This window comes from Bubalus kerabau, chromosome 20, assembly GCF_029407905.1.
Source record: "Bubalus kerabau isolate K-KA32 ecotype Philippines breed swamp buffalo chromosome 20, PCC_UOA_SB_1v2, whole genome shotgun sequence".
Classification (NCBI taxonomy): Eukaryota; Metazoa; Chordata; class Mammalia; order Artiodactyla; family Bovidae; genus Bubalus; species Bubalus kerabau.
The window spans coordinates 35,675,330-35,692,831 of record NC_073643.1 but is presented as its reverse complement, the minus strand read 5'-3'; the positions used below and the strand labels follow the sequence as shown (position 1 = coordinate 35,692,831).

Here is a 17,502-nt window from a genome sequence, read left to right as displayed (position 1 = left end):
ATACTATAGCAAAAACTACGTGAGGTTAAAAAAAAAAAAAAAAAAATGACACATAGACAAAGTGTACTGCTTCATTAGATTCTGTCAAAACTGAAGTATGATTTTTTTTTTTAACACATACACAGAAGATGGCCAAAAGCATTCACATTACCTTTTTAACTTTCACACCTTCTTTCGGAGTTTGTTTTGTTGCTAGATTATATCCAATCATCTGTTTAGCCAGCTGTCCCACAACTTTAGGGCTAAGAGAGAGGAGAAAAAAAGAGAGAGAAGAAAGAAAAGAAAGTCAATGTTTATACTGAAAACAATTTTAAGACACAGTCCATACTATACCCCCGCATCCACCCCGCCTTGGGCCCACCTTCCACCTTCACAGAATGCATGGTACTTTCTGTTTATATACCAGGTGCTTAGCAGCGTAGCAGACGCTCCCTGGGTGCAAAGTACATATGAATGAATGAGTGGGAGTAGAAGGAAGGAAGAGGAGGGGAGGGAAATGAAAACAAGTTTGCTTGTTTGTTCTCCCCTCCTCCCAAATAAGTTACAGTCATAGTAGAGAGACAATGCTGAAATGCACAGCAGACTTAGGTAAGATAGTGGGCAACTTGGGAAGTAATGCCCAAAGATGGGGATAAAGGGAAGGGGAAGGATCAAAGTAAACCACTGAAAGGTATGTGACAGGAGAGGAGAGGAAAGTGTTTTCACTGATTGTCTAGAACAGAAGGGGTGTCAAGTTTTCACCAATTAGCGAACAAAAATCCTTTTACAGGAGAAGGAAAACTGGGACACTGCAGAGCCCTCTACCTGTTGTCTACGTCATTTATTTGTGACCTTCTGCTCCTACTCCCTTTCTCAGTGCTCCTTTCCATCACGAGCAGCATCTTCCATAACTGCTTTGTCCAAAGATAAGGAATTAAAACCTCCATGCTTACTCTTTTGTTAAATGAACGCCTCCTTTCAAACCGCTACTGAAGACACCTTTTCCTCTTCCACCAGCTAAGATCTGGGCTTTTAAAACAATTTCTTTTGCATCTGCAAAAGAAAATCCAGAGTTAGTAGCTGATTTAAAATTCTTTTTTTTTTAGCAACCAGCAAGTGGTAATGACATAACTTCCAAAAGTGACTGGCAAATGCTCTCTCAAAACAACTTGGAAAATGAAGGCAATGAAGAACTTCAAAAAACATCGATACACCTAAGTACAGAGTCTGTTTACTGAGGACATTCAAATATTTCCTGCCAGTTTAATCTAATTCTCAACCATCCCAAGGGAGAACAAGGCATGTGTTCCCTTGTTCTTCTAAGTGTCAGAAGATGCTAAATAAATCCAGGCTGGAAGTATTAATTCTACTGTGTAACGACACTCCGATGTGACAGAGACACCAATCTGCCAGTCAGAGGAGCTAACTACCTGTCAGCCATCTGAGATGTCAAAGGGAAGACTGGTTTACTTGGAGGAAAGTTTTTAAAAAAAAGTTGGAAATGGAGGATTTAATAGCTGTTTTCTTAGAAACCAACAGTTTTCTGACCAGTTGTTCTATGTATCAGTAAGGTTGGGTAAGGGAGGAAGAAATAGATTAAAACTAAAAGGAAGCAGTATTTTATCAGTGTTGGCAGGGTAACAGAATATCCCAGAGCAAAGTGGCTGTGGACTCTCTCTTTGTCAAAACACTCAAGGAAAGAGTGAATGGTCTGCTCCTGACATTTGAGACCAGTCATAAACTCAAACATGTTTATGGGCCTGGTGGGAAAACTGGGTGTGTGAGGAAGCCCAGTGATAGAGAAAGGACCATCAGCCAACAGGAATACTCCCCTATCCAATCAACAAAATGAAAAAAAAAAGAAAAAAAAAAAAAAGGGCAACCCACAAATTAAATGTGTTTAATAAACCAAATAGTACACACCCTCCAGCCACAATTATCATTCCCTGTATGTGACTCAGTTTTATCTAAAATTAGAGAATGAAATCAGACAATCTCCGATATGGCTCTAACAGTTTTCTGGTTTGGCACACCAGGTTTAAAATTGCAGACCCAGGTTTTAATCAAGGCTTCATCCTTTGCCCAGTTGTGTGACAACGGAAAAGTTACTTAATGTCTTTAAGACTCTGTTTACTCAATTATGAAACAACACTCAGCGTTGTTTCAATAATTAAATTAGAAAATATATGTGACTATATGATCATGATCAATTAATTCATTTTACTATCTTTATATATTGTGAAGAACCAAAATGATTATTTTCATTCAAGCAGAAATGGTAAAAAGTAATGGAATCTGCCACCATTCATGCAAGGTCTGTAAATGTTGGCTATTTTAATCAGTACTACCATTGTTACTACTATTCATAGGCAAGCAGGCAAAGGTTCAAAGACAAGGAGCCACAGGTATTTTCAAGAAGGAAATGGGAGAGCTATGGAATGATTTGACACTATGAAGGCACTGGGTAAAACAGTCACTCTAGCTGATGTAATCAGATCGTTAAGGTTCATAATCTTATTGGTTGATCTCCATTTTTTTGCTCACACTCAAAAACTCAAGGTTCACGTTCTCTCAGAAGCAAACACAGCTCCTTCTTTGCTGCCTTTTATAACCACTGACAATAGTTTCTGCCCTGAATATGAACCATCACAACATCAGTCAAACAATGTCTTAGAATAAACTGGTTCCCATCAAATTGAGTAGAAGCCAAGTTATCGTTACTGCTCATTATCAAATCCTTACTAGGAATGAAACCAAGTAAAACGAATTTATTTTGCATTTAGACTACTGCATGTAGGAGCAGTAGTAAGATAAGAACTTTGGTGTAAAACAGACTTAGTTAAAATCTCCAAGTTTACCTATTCCTTTACTGAGAAGAGAATGAGATTCAGAAAGGTAAAAGTAACATGTCCAACTATAAAATAGTCGTAACAATTTACAGTGTTAGAATGATGTGAAAATAAATGAAGAAAGTAGGTAAAGTACTCATCTAAAAGTCTGGCACATTTAAAACAAAGAGTCAAAATATTATAGCTATTATAGTATCATAATTATTTTCAGCAATTCAGCAAAAGTAGAATTCAGAAGGAAATTTCCCATGTCCCTTTGAAGATATTAAGTGGAAAAAACACTTCTGCTGTTTACTCAATTTTAACTGCGTTTTCTTCAAATTCTTTAAAAATAGCCAGCATTCCATTGCCCCTATCATTTTTTACAACCTCATGAATATGAAAAAAGAGATGCTTTCCTCTCCAAGCTTTCCAGCAACAAAATTTCAAAGCCATGCAGACTACCTAAATGGGCAATGTTAACTGACATTACATGGGCTTGATTGGTTAAGTTTTAGGCACTAACCATCAGGACAGAGAAACAGTTGTAAGCTCAATAAAAGTGTTGTCAATTATTCACATCATTATTGATCACTTATCAAAGGACTTCATGCCACCCAGCTGGTATACCATGCAATCACTTTGGAGACTGTGAAGACACATACTGGGGCATGGAGAAAGAAGGAAAGAAAAAGACTGTCAAATCTAGGTATATCTTCTGCAATTTATATCGCAGGCTAAAAATAAGTTCATTACAATCACCTCTTCTGGTTAGTTCTTAAATGCTAATAAAGCAGTATGCTGCTAAGTCACTTCAGTTGTGTCCAACTCTGTGTGACCCCATAGATGGCAGCTCACTAGGCTCCTCTGTCCCTGGGATTCTCCAGGCAAGAATACTGGAGTGGGTTGCCATTTCCTTCTCCAAAAGCAGTATAGTATGTCACTGCTGCTGCTGCTGCTGCTAAGTCACTTCAGTCATGTCCGACTCTGTGCGACCCCAGAGACGGCAGCCCACCAGGCTCCCCCGTCCCTGGGATTCTCCAGGCAAGAGCAATGGAGTGGGTTGCCATTTCCTTCTCCAATGCATGAAAGTGAAAAGTGAAAGTGAAGTCGCTCAGTCCTGTCCGACTCCTAGCGATCCCACGGACTGCAGCTACCAGGCTCCTCCGTCCATGGGATTTTCCAGGCAAGAGTACTGGAGTGGGGTGCCATTGCCTTCTCCGAGTATGTCACTAACCGAAGTAAAATAAGTTTGTCTTGTCTTGCGGGAAACTCACATAAAGTAATTTAATTCATGTGATTATTTACTCAAACTGTTGAAAATTAAGATACTAGATTCTACTGAACAGTAACTGGCTTTTTCATTTAGTATTTACCAAGTGGTTTCATACTTAATGTCACTGTTTCCATTTTATTTAAAAATCTAACTTCTCAAAAAACTCATACAAATTTCCTTTTTTTTTAACATTACCTCACTGTTTCCAAAGAGAATTACAAAAGAATATTCCAGGGACTTTCCTGGTTGTCCAGTGGTTAAGAATCCACTTGCCAATGCAGGGCACATGGGTTTGATTCCACATGCCACAGAGCAACTAAGCCCATGTACCACAACTACTGAAGCCCACAAGCTACAAAGAAAGAGTAGTCCCTACTCATTGCAACTCGAGATCCCCTGCATGCAGCAACAAAGACCCAGCACAGCCATAAATAAAGAAATAAATAAATGATATCTCAATGAGGAAATTCAATTTTTGCATGAATACACAAGATGATCTAACTGTATTATAGGATATAAAGCTAAAAAGAGACAGAGGTGGGTAAACCTCTCCTCCAATAGATTTTGTCCAGATATGGATTGCATCTATACATTAATAACCATATTACTGGTAAAACTGAAGTCTGCTGCTGCTGCTGCTGCTGCTAAGTCGATTCAGTCGTGTCAGACTCTGTGCGACCCCACAGACGGCAGCCCACCAGGCTTCCCATCCCTGGGATTCTCCAGGCAAGAACACTGGAGTGGGTTGCCATTTCCTTCTCCAATGTATGAAAGTGAAAAGTCAAAGTGAAGTCGCTCAGTCGTGTCTGACTCTAGCAACCCCATGGACTGCAGCCTACCAGGCTCCTTAGTCCATGGGATTTTCCAGGCAAAAGTACTGGAGTGGGGTGCCATTTAACTCCAAATTCCCGACTCTTAAATGATACTCTTACATAAAGTAGCCTAAATATGCAATACATCTACTTTATTCTGTTTCTTTCCTGTTGAGTTTCCAATAAAGAACAGTGCTTAGGGCAAGGTTTCTACTGGGTTTGATGGAAACCGGTTGACTATAATTCATATATATATATATATTTTAGGAGAACTATAAGAGACATATTTGATAAACTTAACCTGTATGCAGGTCAGGAAGCAACAGTTAGAACTGGACATGGAACAACAGACTGGTTCCAAATAGGAAAAGGAGTACATCAAGGCTATATATTGTAACCCTAATTATTTAACTTCTATGCAGAGTACATAAGGAGAAACACTGGGCTGGAGGAAGCACAGGCTGGAATCCAGATTGCCGGGAGAAATATCAATAACCTCAGATATGCAGATGACACCATCGTTATGGCAGAAAGTGAAGAACTAAAGAGCCTCTTGATGAAAGTGAAAGAGGAGAGTGAAAAAGTTGGCTTAAAGCTCAACATTCAGAAAACGAAGATCATGGCATCTGGTCCCATCACTTCATGGGAAATAGATGGGGAAACAGTGGAAACAGTGGCTGACTTTATTTTTGGGGGCTCCAAAATCACTGCAGATGCTGACTGCTGCCATGAAATTAAAAGACGCTTACTCCTTGGAAGGAAAGTTATGACCAGCCTAGATAGCATATTAAAAAGCAGAGACATTCCTTTGCCAACAAAGGTCCGTCTAGTCAAGGTTGTGGTTTTTCCAGTGGTCATGTATGGATGTGAGAGTTGGACTGTGAAGAAAGCTGAGCGCCGAAGAATTGATGCTTTTGAACTGTGGTGTTGGAGAAGACTCTTGAGAGTCCCTTGGACTGCAGGAAGATCCAACCAGCCCATCCTAAAGGAGATCAGTCCTGAATATTCATTGGAAGGGCTGATGTTGAAGCTGAAATGCCAATACTTTGGCCACCTGATGCGAAGAGCTGACTCATTAGAAAAGACCCTGACACTGACAAAGATTGAGGGCAGGAGGTGAAGGAGGCAATGAAGGATGAGATATTTGGATGGCATCATCAACTCCATGGACATGAGTCTGAGCAAACTTCAGGAGATAGTGAAGGACAGGGAAGCCTGGCATGATGCAGTCCATGGGGTCACAAAGAGTGGGACACTATTGAGTGACTGAACAGCAACAACAAAGCCTAAATAGAATAAATAAGAAACATTTTAATTAGAAAAGCTTTGTAGAACTAGTTCACTTTGTTTTTCAGGGATGGGATTCTGAAAATATATTAATGCAAAATAATGTTTACAAAATATACTTCAGAACCAGAACACAAATGGGCCACAGCAAACGTCTGAAATGTTAGCCAAGAATATCAGTTCAGTTCAGTTCAGTCGCTCAGTCGTGTCCGACTCTTTGCAACCCCATGAATCGCAGCACGCCAGGCCTCCCTGTTCCTCACCATCTCCCAGAGTTCACTCAAACTCATGTCCATCGAGTCAGTGATGCCATCCAACCATCTCATCCTCTGTTGTCCCCTTTTCCTCCTGCCCCCAATCCCTCCCATCATCTGAGTCCTTTCCAATGAGTCAACTCTTCACGTGAGGTGGCCGAAGTACTGGAGTTTCAGCTTCAGCATCAGTCCTTCCAAAGAACACCCAGGGCTGATCTCCTTTAGAATGGACTGGTTGGATCTCCTTGCAGTCCAAGGGACTCTTAAGAGTCTTCTCCAACACCACAGTTCAAAAGCATCAATTCTTCGGCGCTCAGCTTTCTTCACAGTCCAACTCTCACATCCATACATGACCACTGGAAAAACCATAGTCTTGACTAGATGGACCTTTGTTGGCAAAGTAACGTTTCTGCTTTTCAATATGCTATCTAGGTTGGTCATAACTGTTCTTACAAAGAATATCAGTAAGAGTAAGCTATTTTCAGCTGTCCTTATTTAAACAGTTTGGTATTGAACCAAATATCTGTGTTACTGAACTGGTTTTATTCACATTGTTCTTTCAAAATATAATACTTTCTAAACACAAAATGTATTACTCTGCATGCCAATACTACAGCGAGATGACTACCGCCATGATCATCTATTTTGAGTCAATAACACTGGAGCTTTGGGGGGAACTATGATTTCCACGATTCACTGACAAGCAATATTGGAATTTAGTTTTCAGCACAACTGCATTGTGTAATTTGAGCCTAGTGATCACCTTTCACGAGGTTTGATAGAATTCTTAACAGAATAAAGTAAATGTATTTCAGATTTACAAATGGAAGGTGTGGAGAAAGGGGAGAGAGAGGCAAGAGAAGAGCTGAAAAATACTATGAAAAGATGAATCTTAATAAAGAACATACAATTATAGGGTGATAATGGAGACTCAAGTGGAATTTCCCAAAAGAAATGACCTAATATCCCAGTTTTCATTACAACTCCAGAACCTGAACCTGAAGATGGTGAATTACCCATCTTCAATCATTACTGTAATATCTCCTACAGACTGACTTACCTATTTCCTTTGATTGTGACTAGGTCACTCGCTGTGAAGAAGACTGATTTTGAGACAGAACAACTATTTCAACTTTCAATAACTCTGACAAGGGCTCACAAACACTGGGATAGAGAATTTTAAACATATGAGATGTCGGAGTAAGTCATTTCACCATTGGTCACATACCTAGACTGAAACAGAAATGGAGATACTTGACTCTGTATCAGTATGCTACTTAGCTTAAATTACATCAAAGACTTAAATTACATGTACTTACAGCAGTGATTTACAAATAGAAGCAAAAGATGAAAATAAGACTCTCCAGTACAGGGATTTTATGATACAAACAGGAAGTTTTCCAGGGAGAGATTATTTTACATTAAAACATTCTTCACTGATAAGGCTTCTTTATGTAAGTTCTAAATCTTAATTTCCCATTGAATATGATAGTCAATTAACTTCACATTATCTAAAGTAATTCCTTCATTTGGACACTGTGGAGGCATGATAATGCTCACTTGAACAGTTTATTGATTATAAAGGAGATGATAATATTATCTTAACACAAAACAGTTTTACTTTCAAGGGAATCATTTTAATTTGAGTTCCTATAAAACTGGGCTTCCCAGGTGGCACAGTGGTAAAAGAATCCGACTGGAGATGCAAGAGACACAGGTATGATCCCCAAGTCTGGAAGATCTCCTGGAGGGGAAAACAGCTACCCACTCCTGTATTCTTGCTTGGAGAAGTCCATGGAGCGAGAAGCCTGGCGGGCTACAGTCCATGGAGTTGCAAAGATCCAGAAACAACTGAGCACACACACACACACACACACACACATACACACACACGAACAATCCCTAAATTAGTTTGATAAATCATTGTTTTTTTTCAAACTGCCATACTCTTAAAAATACTGTATATATAATACTACATTATAGGCTTCATTAAAATCTATAATGATAAATTAGCCTATTCTTCTGACCTTGTCACTGGTGCTATTGTTTTCATAACCATTAATACATACTCCATTTGTGATAAAAATTTCAAAGGTAGATAAAAATTACCTCCAGAAAGGCTCTATTCAGTTGTTATCTTACCTTTTCTATCCCTTAACACTTATAAACCAATCTTTCATTTTGCCTACTAGATTAAAAGATATGTTTCTAAAAGAAAGGTTAAGGATAGAACTTCCTGTCACTGATGGCAAAATTAACATGACCTTATTCAAGCACCTTATTTAAGCCAAAAAAAAAAAAAGTCTAATACTCTAAGACTGAAACCACAGGACATTAAACAAACCTTCTGCAAATGAAACCACTTGGGAAAAAAAAGACAATCTTTCAGAACAAACAAGTTTCTTCAGAAAAAGAAATCTCCAGAAGAAATCTCTATGTAGATTATAGTATGGATTAATGATATACACTAGTAATAAAAATACCTGTGTAACATTTGTACCTTCAACATATCCTGGAAATAGTCACAGATGATGAAAAGCGTTTATGAACATCAACAGCATTTCTACAGTGTTTTGTGGTACATTTGAAAGGAAAGAATGATAAAAGAAAACTAGCTATCAAAAAAAATCATTTTTTTCCTGACTTTTAAGGCAAAGATATGTTCAGTTAAGGTTCAATTAGGGAAGCAGAACCACCGTGAGTTATGGATAAGAGATTTATTATAGGAATTAAAGCTGAATTTGTAAAAGATACTGACAAAGGGAAGATGTGAAAGTGGAAGTTGAAGGATCACAAGAGTCACCAACCAGTCAATCAGAGAAAAAACAGCATATCCAAGATTCATAGAGAAGGGTATGGGACTTGTTGCCAAGTGGGTTTGTGTTCATGTTGATCAGCAAGGTCAGCAATTGAGAAAAACTGCTAGACATGGAGCAGAGAATAGCAAAAACAGGTTGGACCCTCTTGCCAGCATGTCTACATCTGCCCATCACTGTATCACAGTGTAACAGCTGCATTCCAAATTCTGTGCAATCCCATATCTAGCCAATTCTAACCTGAATTATACAGGGAAGGAGATTCTGAGAGACAGAGCTCCACCTTAACCAAGCTGACACAGTATAAATCACCAGAACTAATAATAAAGGCATCACAAGGCAAAGACCATGACTGTTGGCAGGTTCAGAACTAACATTTTTGACAGTTTTTGGAGAACCTATCCTGGGCAAGAGTATATCCCAGCTTCAGAGGCAGACAACTGGAAGCTACTTGATAATACATACATATAACGGTATCTCTTGTTGATCTGAACCAGTGATGAACAGGGAGGAAAAGGTGGCAATGCCTGGAATTGATATGGAAAGATAAACTCACAAAGGTTTTATTTTCAGAGCCAAGTAGAAAGACTATAACATTTAAAATGTATGTAACATATACATTGCCTGGCTGCATCCACATTAAAAAATGTTTCCTTCACTTTCAGAGCAACACTACTAGTATTCTGAGATTTTTCACTTTCATGATTAGAAATTTTGTCTGTTCACTATCTTCTCTTATTTAAATCCATTCCTCTATCTGGCTCTCCACTTGGTGAGAGATAGTCTCAAGCGCTACTGTCCAGAATCAGCCCCACTGCCTGTTTGCTGTTCTCATTCTGCTGCCCATGGTCTACTGGCCACACTGCCACCAATTTCCCCTACTCAAGAAAGGTCCCCCAACTTCTCACAGGTGGGTCCCCTCTGGGGAACTTCTCAAGCAGAGTGGTGGAGCCCCTGGTGAGACAGCTTTTTCCTTTTCAGCATAATCTCGGTCACAGAGGACACAGTCTCCAGGGGAGACCAGGATCAATCAAACCTGATAATCCTGTGCCCTAGGAGCCATTCCCTTTCCTTACAGAGATCTCACAAGAACCCTGCATTTTTCTAAGCCGCTCCGCTCTTTCGAGACCCCTTCTCCAGACAGGCCCTGATTTTCAACTTGGAGAATACATTCAAAATCCTTCTCACAGACCCCCGAGTCCAAAGCAAATCAAGGAATAGTACTGGGCATCTGTTCTATGCTTCTGAAAAATTCATGATGGTAAAGAAACATGGAATGTTCTAAGACAATTAGGAGGTCCATCTGTCCAATATGCACAGAACACCCTTTGGTAGAGCAATCCCAATTCTGTGAAAATCGACTACAGAAATAAGAATTTTCACTGCAATGTAACTATAAAAGGGAAACAGTGAAAACAACCAAAATGCCCATCGGTATTTGAACACGTGGGATTGGAAAAACAAACTGTACATATCCACATGATGAAATAATATAAATGCTATATATATTTATTAGGGCCCCTGGTGGCTCAGTGGTAAAGAATTCACCTGCCAAGCAGGAGTTGTGGGTTCGATCTCTGGGTTGGGAAGATCCCCTGGAGCAGGAAATGGCAACCCACTCCAGTTTTCTTGCCTGGATAATTCCATGGACAGAGGAACTTGGCAGGCTATAGTCCATGGAGTAGCAAAGAGTCAGACATGACTTAGTGACTAAACAAAAACATGATTTAAGTAAATCTTTATGCAAAAACACAGGGAAATGTCCACAGACACTATAAGCTTTAAACTGAGCTAACAATATTTAAAAATAAATATTCACTTTTGTGAATAGTTATACAGTCATAATGAAATCTAAGTGGACAATAATCAAATTATTAACTAAGGTTATCTTAAGGAGGTAAGGAGGAGTATTATTGGTACCTTTCAGTATTGATGCAAATTTTTGCAATTATCATGGGCTGTCATAAAAAAATAAAACTGAGACTTTAAAAATGTGAGATAAATATAGTCAGTCATTTATAGTGGCTTGTCTTGAATATTTAAATGTTCCTTTCTGTATGAGCCTGTATAGTTTTTCTCTGTGGAGTCAGGGATGTCTATATTTGAGCAGGCCTCCAGAAAACACCTTCAAGAAACATGGCTCATAATCTTACAATGTGACCTCCTAAAGTGTCAGGCAAGAAAACTGACAGCAAAAGAAAAATGTTTTGCCTTTTTAAGACATCTATTGAGCACCTAAGGGAATACAAAGATTTTAAAAAGTCATAGTCACTGCCTTTCAGAAACCTAAAATCTACTGAAGGAAAGAGATACAAACAAAGAATTACTGAAAAATATGAATGCTTTCATAAACGGCAAGAATTAAGGACAGTGAAAAGGGGAAACAGTGTCAAGTTAAACAGGGCAGGAGACAGAACAGAAGAACCATGAGAGAAGAGCTTTGAGTTTTCTAGGTAGATAAAGCCAGGGTATGAAGATACCAATGGGTAAATAGCTAAGAAAGGCTACTCTGCTATACTTACTTGGCTGTTGCAATTACCTATTTAAATTAGAAACCACTAGAGCACTGCTTCAAATAAACCAGTCAAGCATGCCAAGGATTCAGCACTCAAATTTCTTATTTCAGATCTTCAGAAAAACTCTACATATTAAAGTTTATTTCTCCATATTCAAGAAAAGCATGTAAGTGAAAAAACACATATATTATCTTTGTTAAATTTAGTTATTTTGTCCTAAGTGCTTTTAAGATCTCTACTAATTTTATCATGGTGGTTTTTAAAAAGCCCCCAATCAAGCATACTTTCAAAGAGGGTTGTGAAAGCTTCCAAGCAGTCAGTGAGATTCAAATTAAGCAGCTATTTAATGATAGCAAGAGTTAAGTATATGTCTACCCCCTCCTAACCTGCAAATAAACACATATTCCAGACTTAAAATGTGCAACCATCCTAAATGCCAGAAATATAGAATTCCAAACACTGGGTTGGTGATGTTGCTATAAAAAGGAACTCAGTAGGGGTTTATTTTCCATTTTAAAGTGCTCAAGTACTGGATGGCACTCTGGAGTTAAGCAGAAACGGGATGACCCACACCCAAGAGAGATGAAAAACCTCAGAACCACTTTCCCATGATATATACATCTACTGTGGTCCAGCATAATTTGTTATGTAGCTTTTAAATTGCATTGAGTTTTAAATTGCAATGTCTTACTCTTTTATTGCCTATCCTGATCCATTCATTGTGTCTGAAATATAAATCTATTGCTTGAATGTTAGAATGTTAAACACAGGGAAGACTTTAGACTGCATCCTACAGGATGAAATCAAGCAATTACCCCAAACTGGGAGGAGTTTATATTTGGCTGACTTTTGATGCCTGAGAAATAATTACTTCTTCCTGCGATGCCAGCTTTCTTTGGTTTTCTTCCTTCCTTTCTGTGTTTCCCTCTTCTTCCTTATTCTTCCCCATCCTTCCTTCCTCCTTTGATTTTTCCCTGTATTATTTCCAAGTTATGTAAGTGCATGTTCTATTATATCTAAAGATAACTAATTTCAGTTTCAACAGTTCAACAGCCAGAAGATAAGAACTAACTTTAAATTTCACCTCCCATCACACCTTCCTCAGAACCACTGCCCCAAAAGGTTTAATGCACTTAAAATTGCTCAGAATTGATGTACTCATCACTAACATGACCTATACCTGACCTCAAAGCCAAAGAGCCAGAAACTACTTTCTTAGACTGTCTTCAGAACAACCTTTCTGATGATCATTGAAGCATTCAAATTAGGATGGTCTCTTCTGGAACTTCCTGAATCATTAAAGAAAAAAAATGCCTGGTTTGAATAAGAATTCATATCATAATGATCCAGGCCAAGTATTACAAACAAGACAATAAAGAGGGATGGAATGTGGTGGATGGCTCAAAAGGGAGGGGATATATATACACACACACACACACGACTGAAGCGACTTAGCAGCATATATATATCATTATGACTGATTTACATGGATGGACAACAACAAAGACTACAACAAACTGTAAAGCAATTATCCTCCAATTTAAAATAGAAAAAAGTAAAGAATTAACAAGCTGATGTGCATTTTACTTCTTGGGGAAAAAAGCTAACACAGTCTTTTGAGTTGAGTTTGGAACTGTAAAGCCCAAAACACAGTAAGACACCGGCATCAGTATGTGGTAAAAGAGCTGGGATCAAGATGTGGTAAAAGAAAATTCTGGCAGAATTTAAGTAGTTCTCCAATGGTATTAAGTGTGGCAGACAAATCAAATCCTGTTTCACACTTGGTTTCACCCACCAAGGATACCCTCTGGAATCCCAATCATTAGGAGACATTTAGATCAAGATTCAGATTTCATTACAGCAGCTGGAAAGTTAGCAGAATAAGTCTATTCCCCCTTCAAATGTAGCCAACATTTGTTCAAAATGTAGTCAACATTTGTTCTATTACCCCACTCTCCCTCACCATCACAGTTTTTGGGTTTTTTGTTTTACTGTTTTTTACCTTAATTTTCAGGAGTATGATATTAGACACTTGGAAATAAACAGCACATCCACAGAATTACCTGAACTATTCCTTTCATCTCCCACTGCTGGTGCTCCTAAATCCAGCTGCAGCTTTTTCCAGGTCCCTGACCCTTTATCTTTGCCTCCCAGCAGGAGTTTGGAACAGGCTGTCATAATGCATAAACATGATTCCACTGTGGGGACGAAAGGAGATCGTGCCACCCTAGATGAATTTCCCAAGTATCTGTCCATAAAGCTAAAACATGACAACCTCAAAAAAGAATGCCTTGGCTGTACACAAAGGGAGCGATTTTTGTGATGAATTAAGTCAATGTCAATTCGGGAATGCTACAAAGTCTAACAAAGCAGATGCTACCTTTCCTCTGAAGAGCCTTCTAGTTCACAGCAGATGCCACACTGAAGGGGAGCCACAGAGCTGGGGAGGGGCTGTGTCATACTTAGTGAAGCCATGTTCAGTTTGCTCAATCATGCTCCTCACACCATCTCTAGTGTTTGTTGCTACACACATTGTGATTCAGAATGAGACGGCCTCATTCCTCTGGAAATGACACCAAGCGAGAGTGCCAGACACACAGTGGGCCCTCAGCGTAAGGTCATTCACTTATAATCACCACTTCTTTTGCACTGTGGAATTATCATCACAGTATTTATCAGGTGTTTACTGTAGAGTAAGATTTGTGCTAAGTGGATTCATTACTCACCTTGAACAACTTCACCAAGGCTGAATTATCTGGAGTCACACAGCTAGTAAGAAGCAGAGTCAGAATGTTTCAGCAAGAAAAATAATTCTATAGACTGTGCTTTAGCTGTTCCACATAGAGCCTTGTTATAGGGTTTTTCCCCACAAACATTTTGTTATTAAAATTACCAATCACATTTTAAAATAAAGTTGAACTACAAGTAAACATCTACATACTCACCACTTGAATTCTTTAGCTGCTAACATTTAACTACATTTGCTTTATTCCAAATCTCTCCATCTATCACAGTTCATCTTATTTTTTCAAGCATTTCAAAGTAAGTTGCAGGCATCAATGCAGTTCCCCTCAGCAGAGCTATCAGTAAGTAAAGCTGATACTTGTTTACAGTTCCTTTTTGCCAAGAGATAAAATTTCCACAGTCAAATGCCCAAATCTGAAATGTACTATTCCACAGATTTTGACAAATGCATCTACCTGTGTGACTCAATCAGGAAATACACTGTTTCCCAATCAGGAACTATACTGTTATTTATGAGAGCATATTACAAGAGTGTCCTTGGGACAAAATATCAAAATGGAGCAGCACTGCCAACGGGGATGTTAAGTCTCTTACTGAATTTTCTTTGAAACATAACAAAATGTTACATTCTTACACCTCAGCACAAAGATCCATGTCTGGCCTACAACAGGCCACCAACAGGTATTGGACTATTCAAGGCAGTATAAAAAGCAATCAGTTCCACACTGCCCACCTCACCACATGCAAATCAGAATTCTACTTGAAACATTCCTAGTCAGAGTTAGTAGCATGCAAAGCACTGATTTCGAGAGGGTGTTTTTTTCTGTGTTTTTTACCACGAACATATAGAACTTTTTGAAAACAATTAATTATTTTAAAACATGAACTTTTCCAGCACTGATATTTTGGAAGGTCAGGGACACTTCCAACAACAGCTGCACCAAAGGTGTTTGCCTGCACCATGTGTGCCCTAGTATTTTGGAGTGGTTATTTCATTTTGAAAAGAGAAGTGAATTCTCCTGGGTATTCTTGCAACCTCCAGAAAAGTCAGGATGGTGTTTCAAGCCTTGGTCTGATGCTTAAGTGATGGAGTGATGAAAAGGACTATCTTCAACCCAAAGCTTTTCTAGGCCATCAATGTCAGTGTCACTGTCACTGCCTGAAGCTTAACATATTGGGATTCAAGACTTTCCCTAAGCATCCAAGGTTTTGGAAAGAAAACCACTAGAAAGTATTTAGAAGAGAAAAGGCAAAACACATCTATGTTATAACCTAGAGTACATTACTCATTTGCAAACTGTGAAAAATACATATTAAAATGCTTTTTTTTTTAAAAAAAGTCTTAAATGACAGGAAGTCTATATCAACAGTTATCTCTGTGGGGTCAAGTATCAAATGATTTTTAATTCCTTCTTTATAGTCATGATATTACCTATACTTTTCACAATGACTGCTTATGCCTTTTATAATCAGAGGAAAATTATTTTCAGATTTAAATAAAATATATATTTATGTGACCTAGTAAGAACAATAATATTATTGCTAAGTAGGGTGGGGGGTAAGAGGCGTAAAGCTTTTGCAATATATATATATATATATATATATATATATATATGTATATATATACACCAATATATATATATAGGTAATAATACCAAACTATTAACTGATTATTTGTAGAGGGGGAGATTACCAGTAATTTCTTTCTTGTTTTTGACTACAGATATGCTACAAAGAAAATATACGAAACTATTAACTGATTATTTGGAGAGGGGGAGATTACCAGTAATTTTTTTCTTCTTTTTGACACAGATATGCTACAAAGAACATGTATTATTTCTGTAAATAGGGGAAATAATAGTTCATTTTAAAACACACTTATCACAGATTACACTGGTGCATGAGATGTACACAGAATGCTGCCATTCAGCTTTACTGGGCTTAGCACCCTTTCTTCACTTCATAAGCAGTATGGGCTTGGAATTGAGGATGAAGCAAGACTCAGCCACTTCTCAATGCAGCAACTAATCTTCCAGTTCAAAGTCAGCTATGGTTTTCCTTGGGGCCTGGAGACTCACACATCTGTGCTTTCCAGAATTAATTGTATGGGATCCATGCAAGAAACATGAAGATTCATCCCTGTGACATTCAGGATAAGTCACTGGGTCTCAAGTCACCAGTTTCCTTAAGGGCTACATACAGGGGTCAAGTGCCCTCTTGAAGTGCCCTTCAGATGCATGTGTGGGAAATTAGAGCATCTTCTTTCTATGTACTTAATCTACCAATTGTCTTAAGCCCCATCCAAAGAAGAAAACATGTTGGAGATGATCAGAGTACATGGGTAAGTTAATGAGTCACTGATCAGACAGCCTTGAATCACAACTTGGGCCTTTTTCCTCACCAGCTAACTGAGTAATCTTGGCTGAAGAAAACAGAACCTCAATGTTCTCATCTATGAAACGAAGTTCATAAATGTAGTCCTTACCTGTGAGAGTTTCTATGAGTATTAAATGCTAGGAAGTTGGCACTGTGTGGGAGCAGGGGGTGGGGGGAGTATATAAGGTATGTTAAGTTACTTATTTAACACAATATTTGACTTACATTCTCACTTACATTCACATCTTAAAGTTTCAAATAAATAATAGATGATGATGATAAAGATGAATATGCTGTACATTGGGCAAAAATGTTTCATAGTAAGTAAGAAATCTAGTCTTACCAACTTTTATAAGTGTTAAGATACCAATGTCTATTTTTACAATCATTCAGAAATGATCAATAAAATGTACTCATGGTTGATGAGAACATACTAGCTCAAATCAAGCTTTGAAAGGTCAGATGCGTTCAAGAGAAGTTCACATTTACAGACATGTAGCACTTCCCTGTCCCCTCCCAGATGGACTACTGCTATTGTAAGAAAACTATCTCTGGATCCCAGATAGGATTTCCCTGCCACAAATGCACACTGTGTTTTTATTTACATTTGGAT

General features: G+C 38.4%; 1 protein-coding gene across 1 annotated transcript in view; it reads right to left on the bottom strand.

The window, feature by feature from the left end:
* Positions 1 to 17,502, bottom strand: part of SUCLG2 (succinate-CoA ligase GDP-forming subunit beta) — a 281,980-nt gene that overhangs the window by 144,603 nt on the left and 119,875 nt on the right. Inside the window, exons 3-4 of the mRNA XM_055557476.1 lie at positions 933 to 1,032; positions 152 to 242 (exon numbers count right to left, since the gene is read on the bottom strand). Coding sequence (XP_055413451.1) covers positions 152 to 242; positions 933 to 1,032 — 191 coding nt within the window. The remainder of the gene's footprint in view (positions 1 to 151; positions 243 to 932; positions 1,033 to 17,502) is intronic.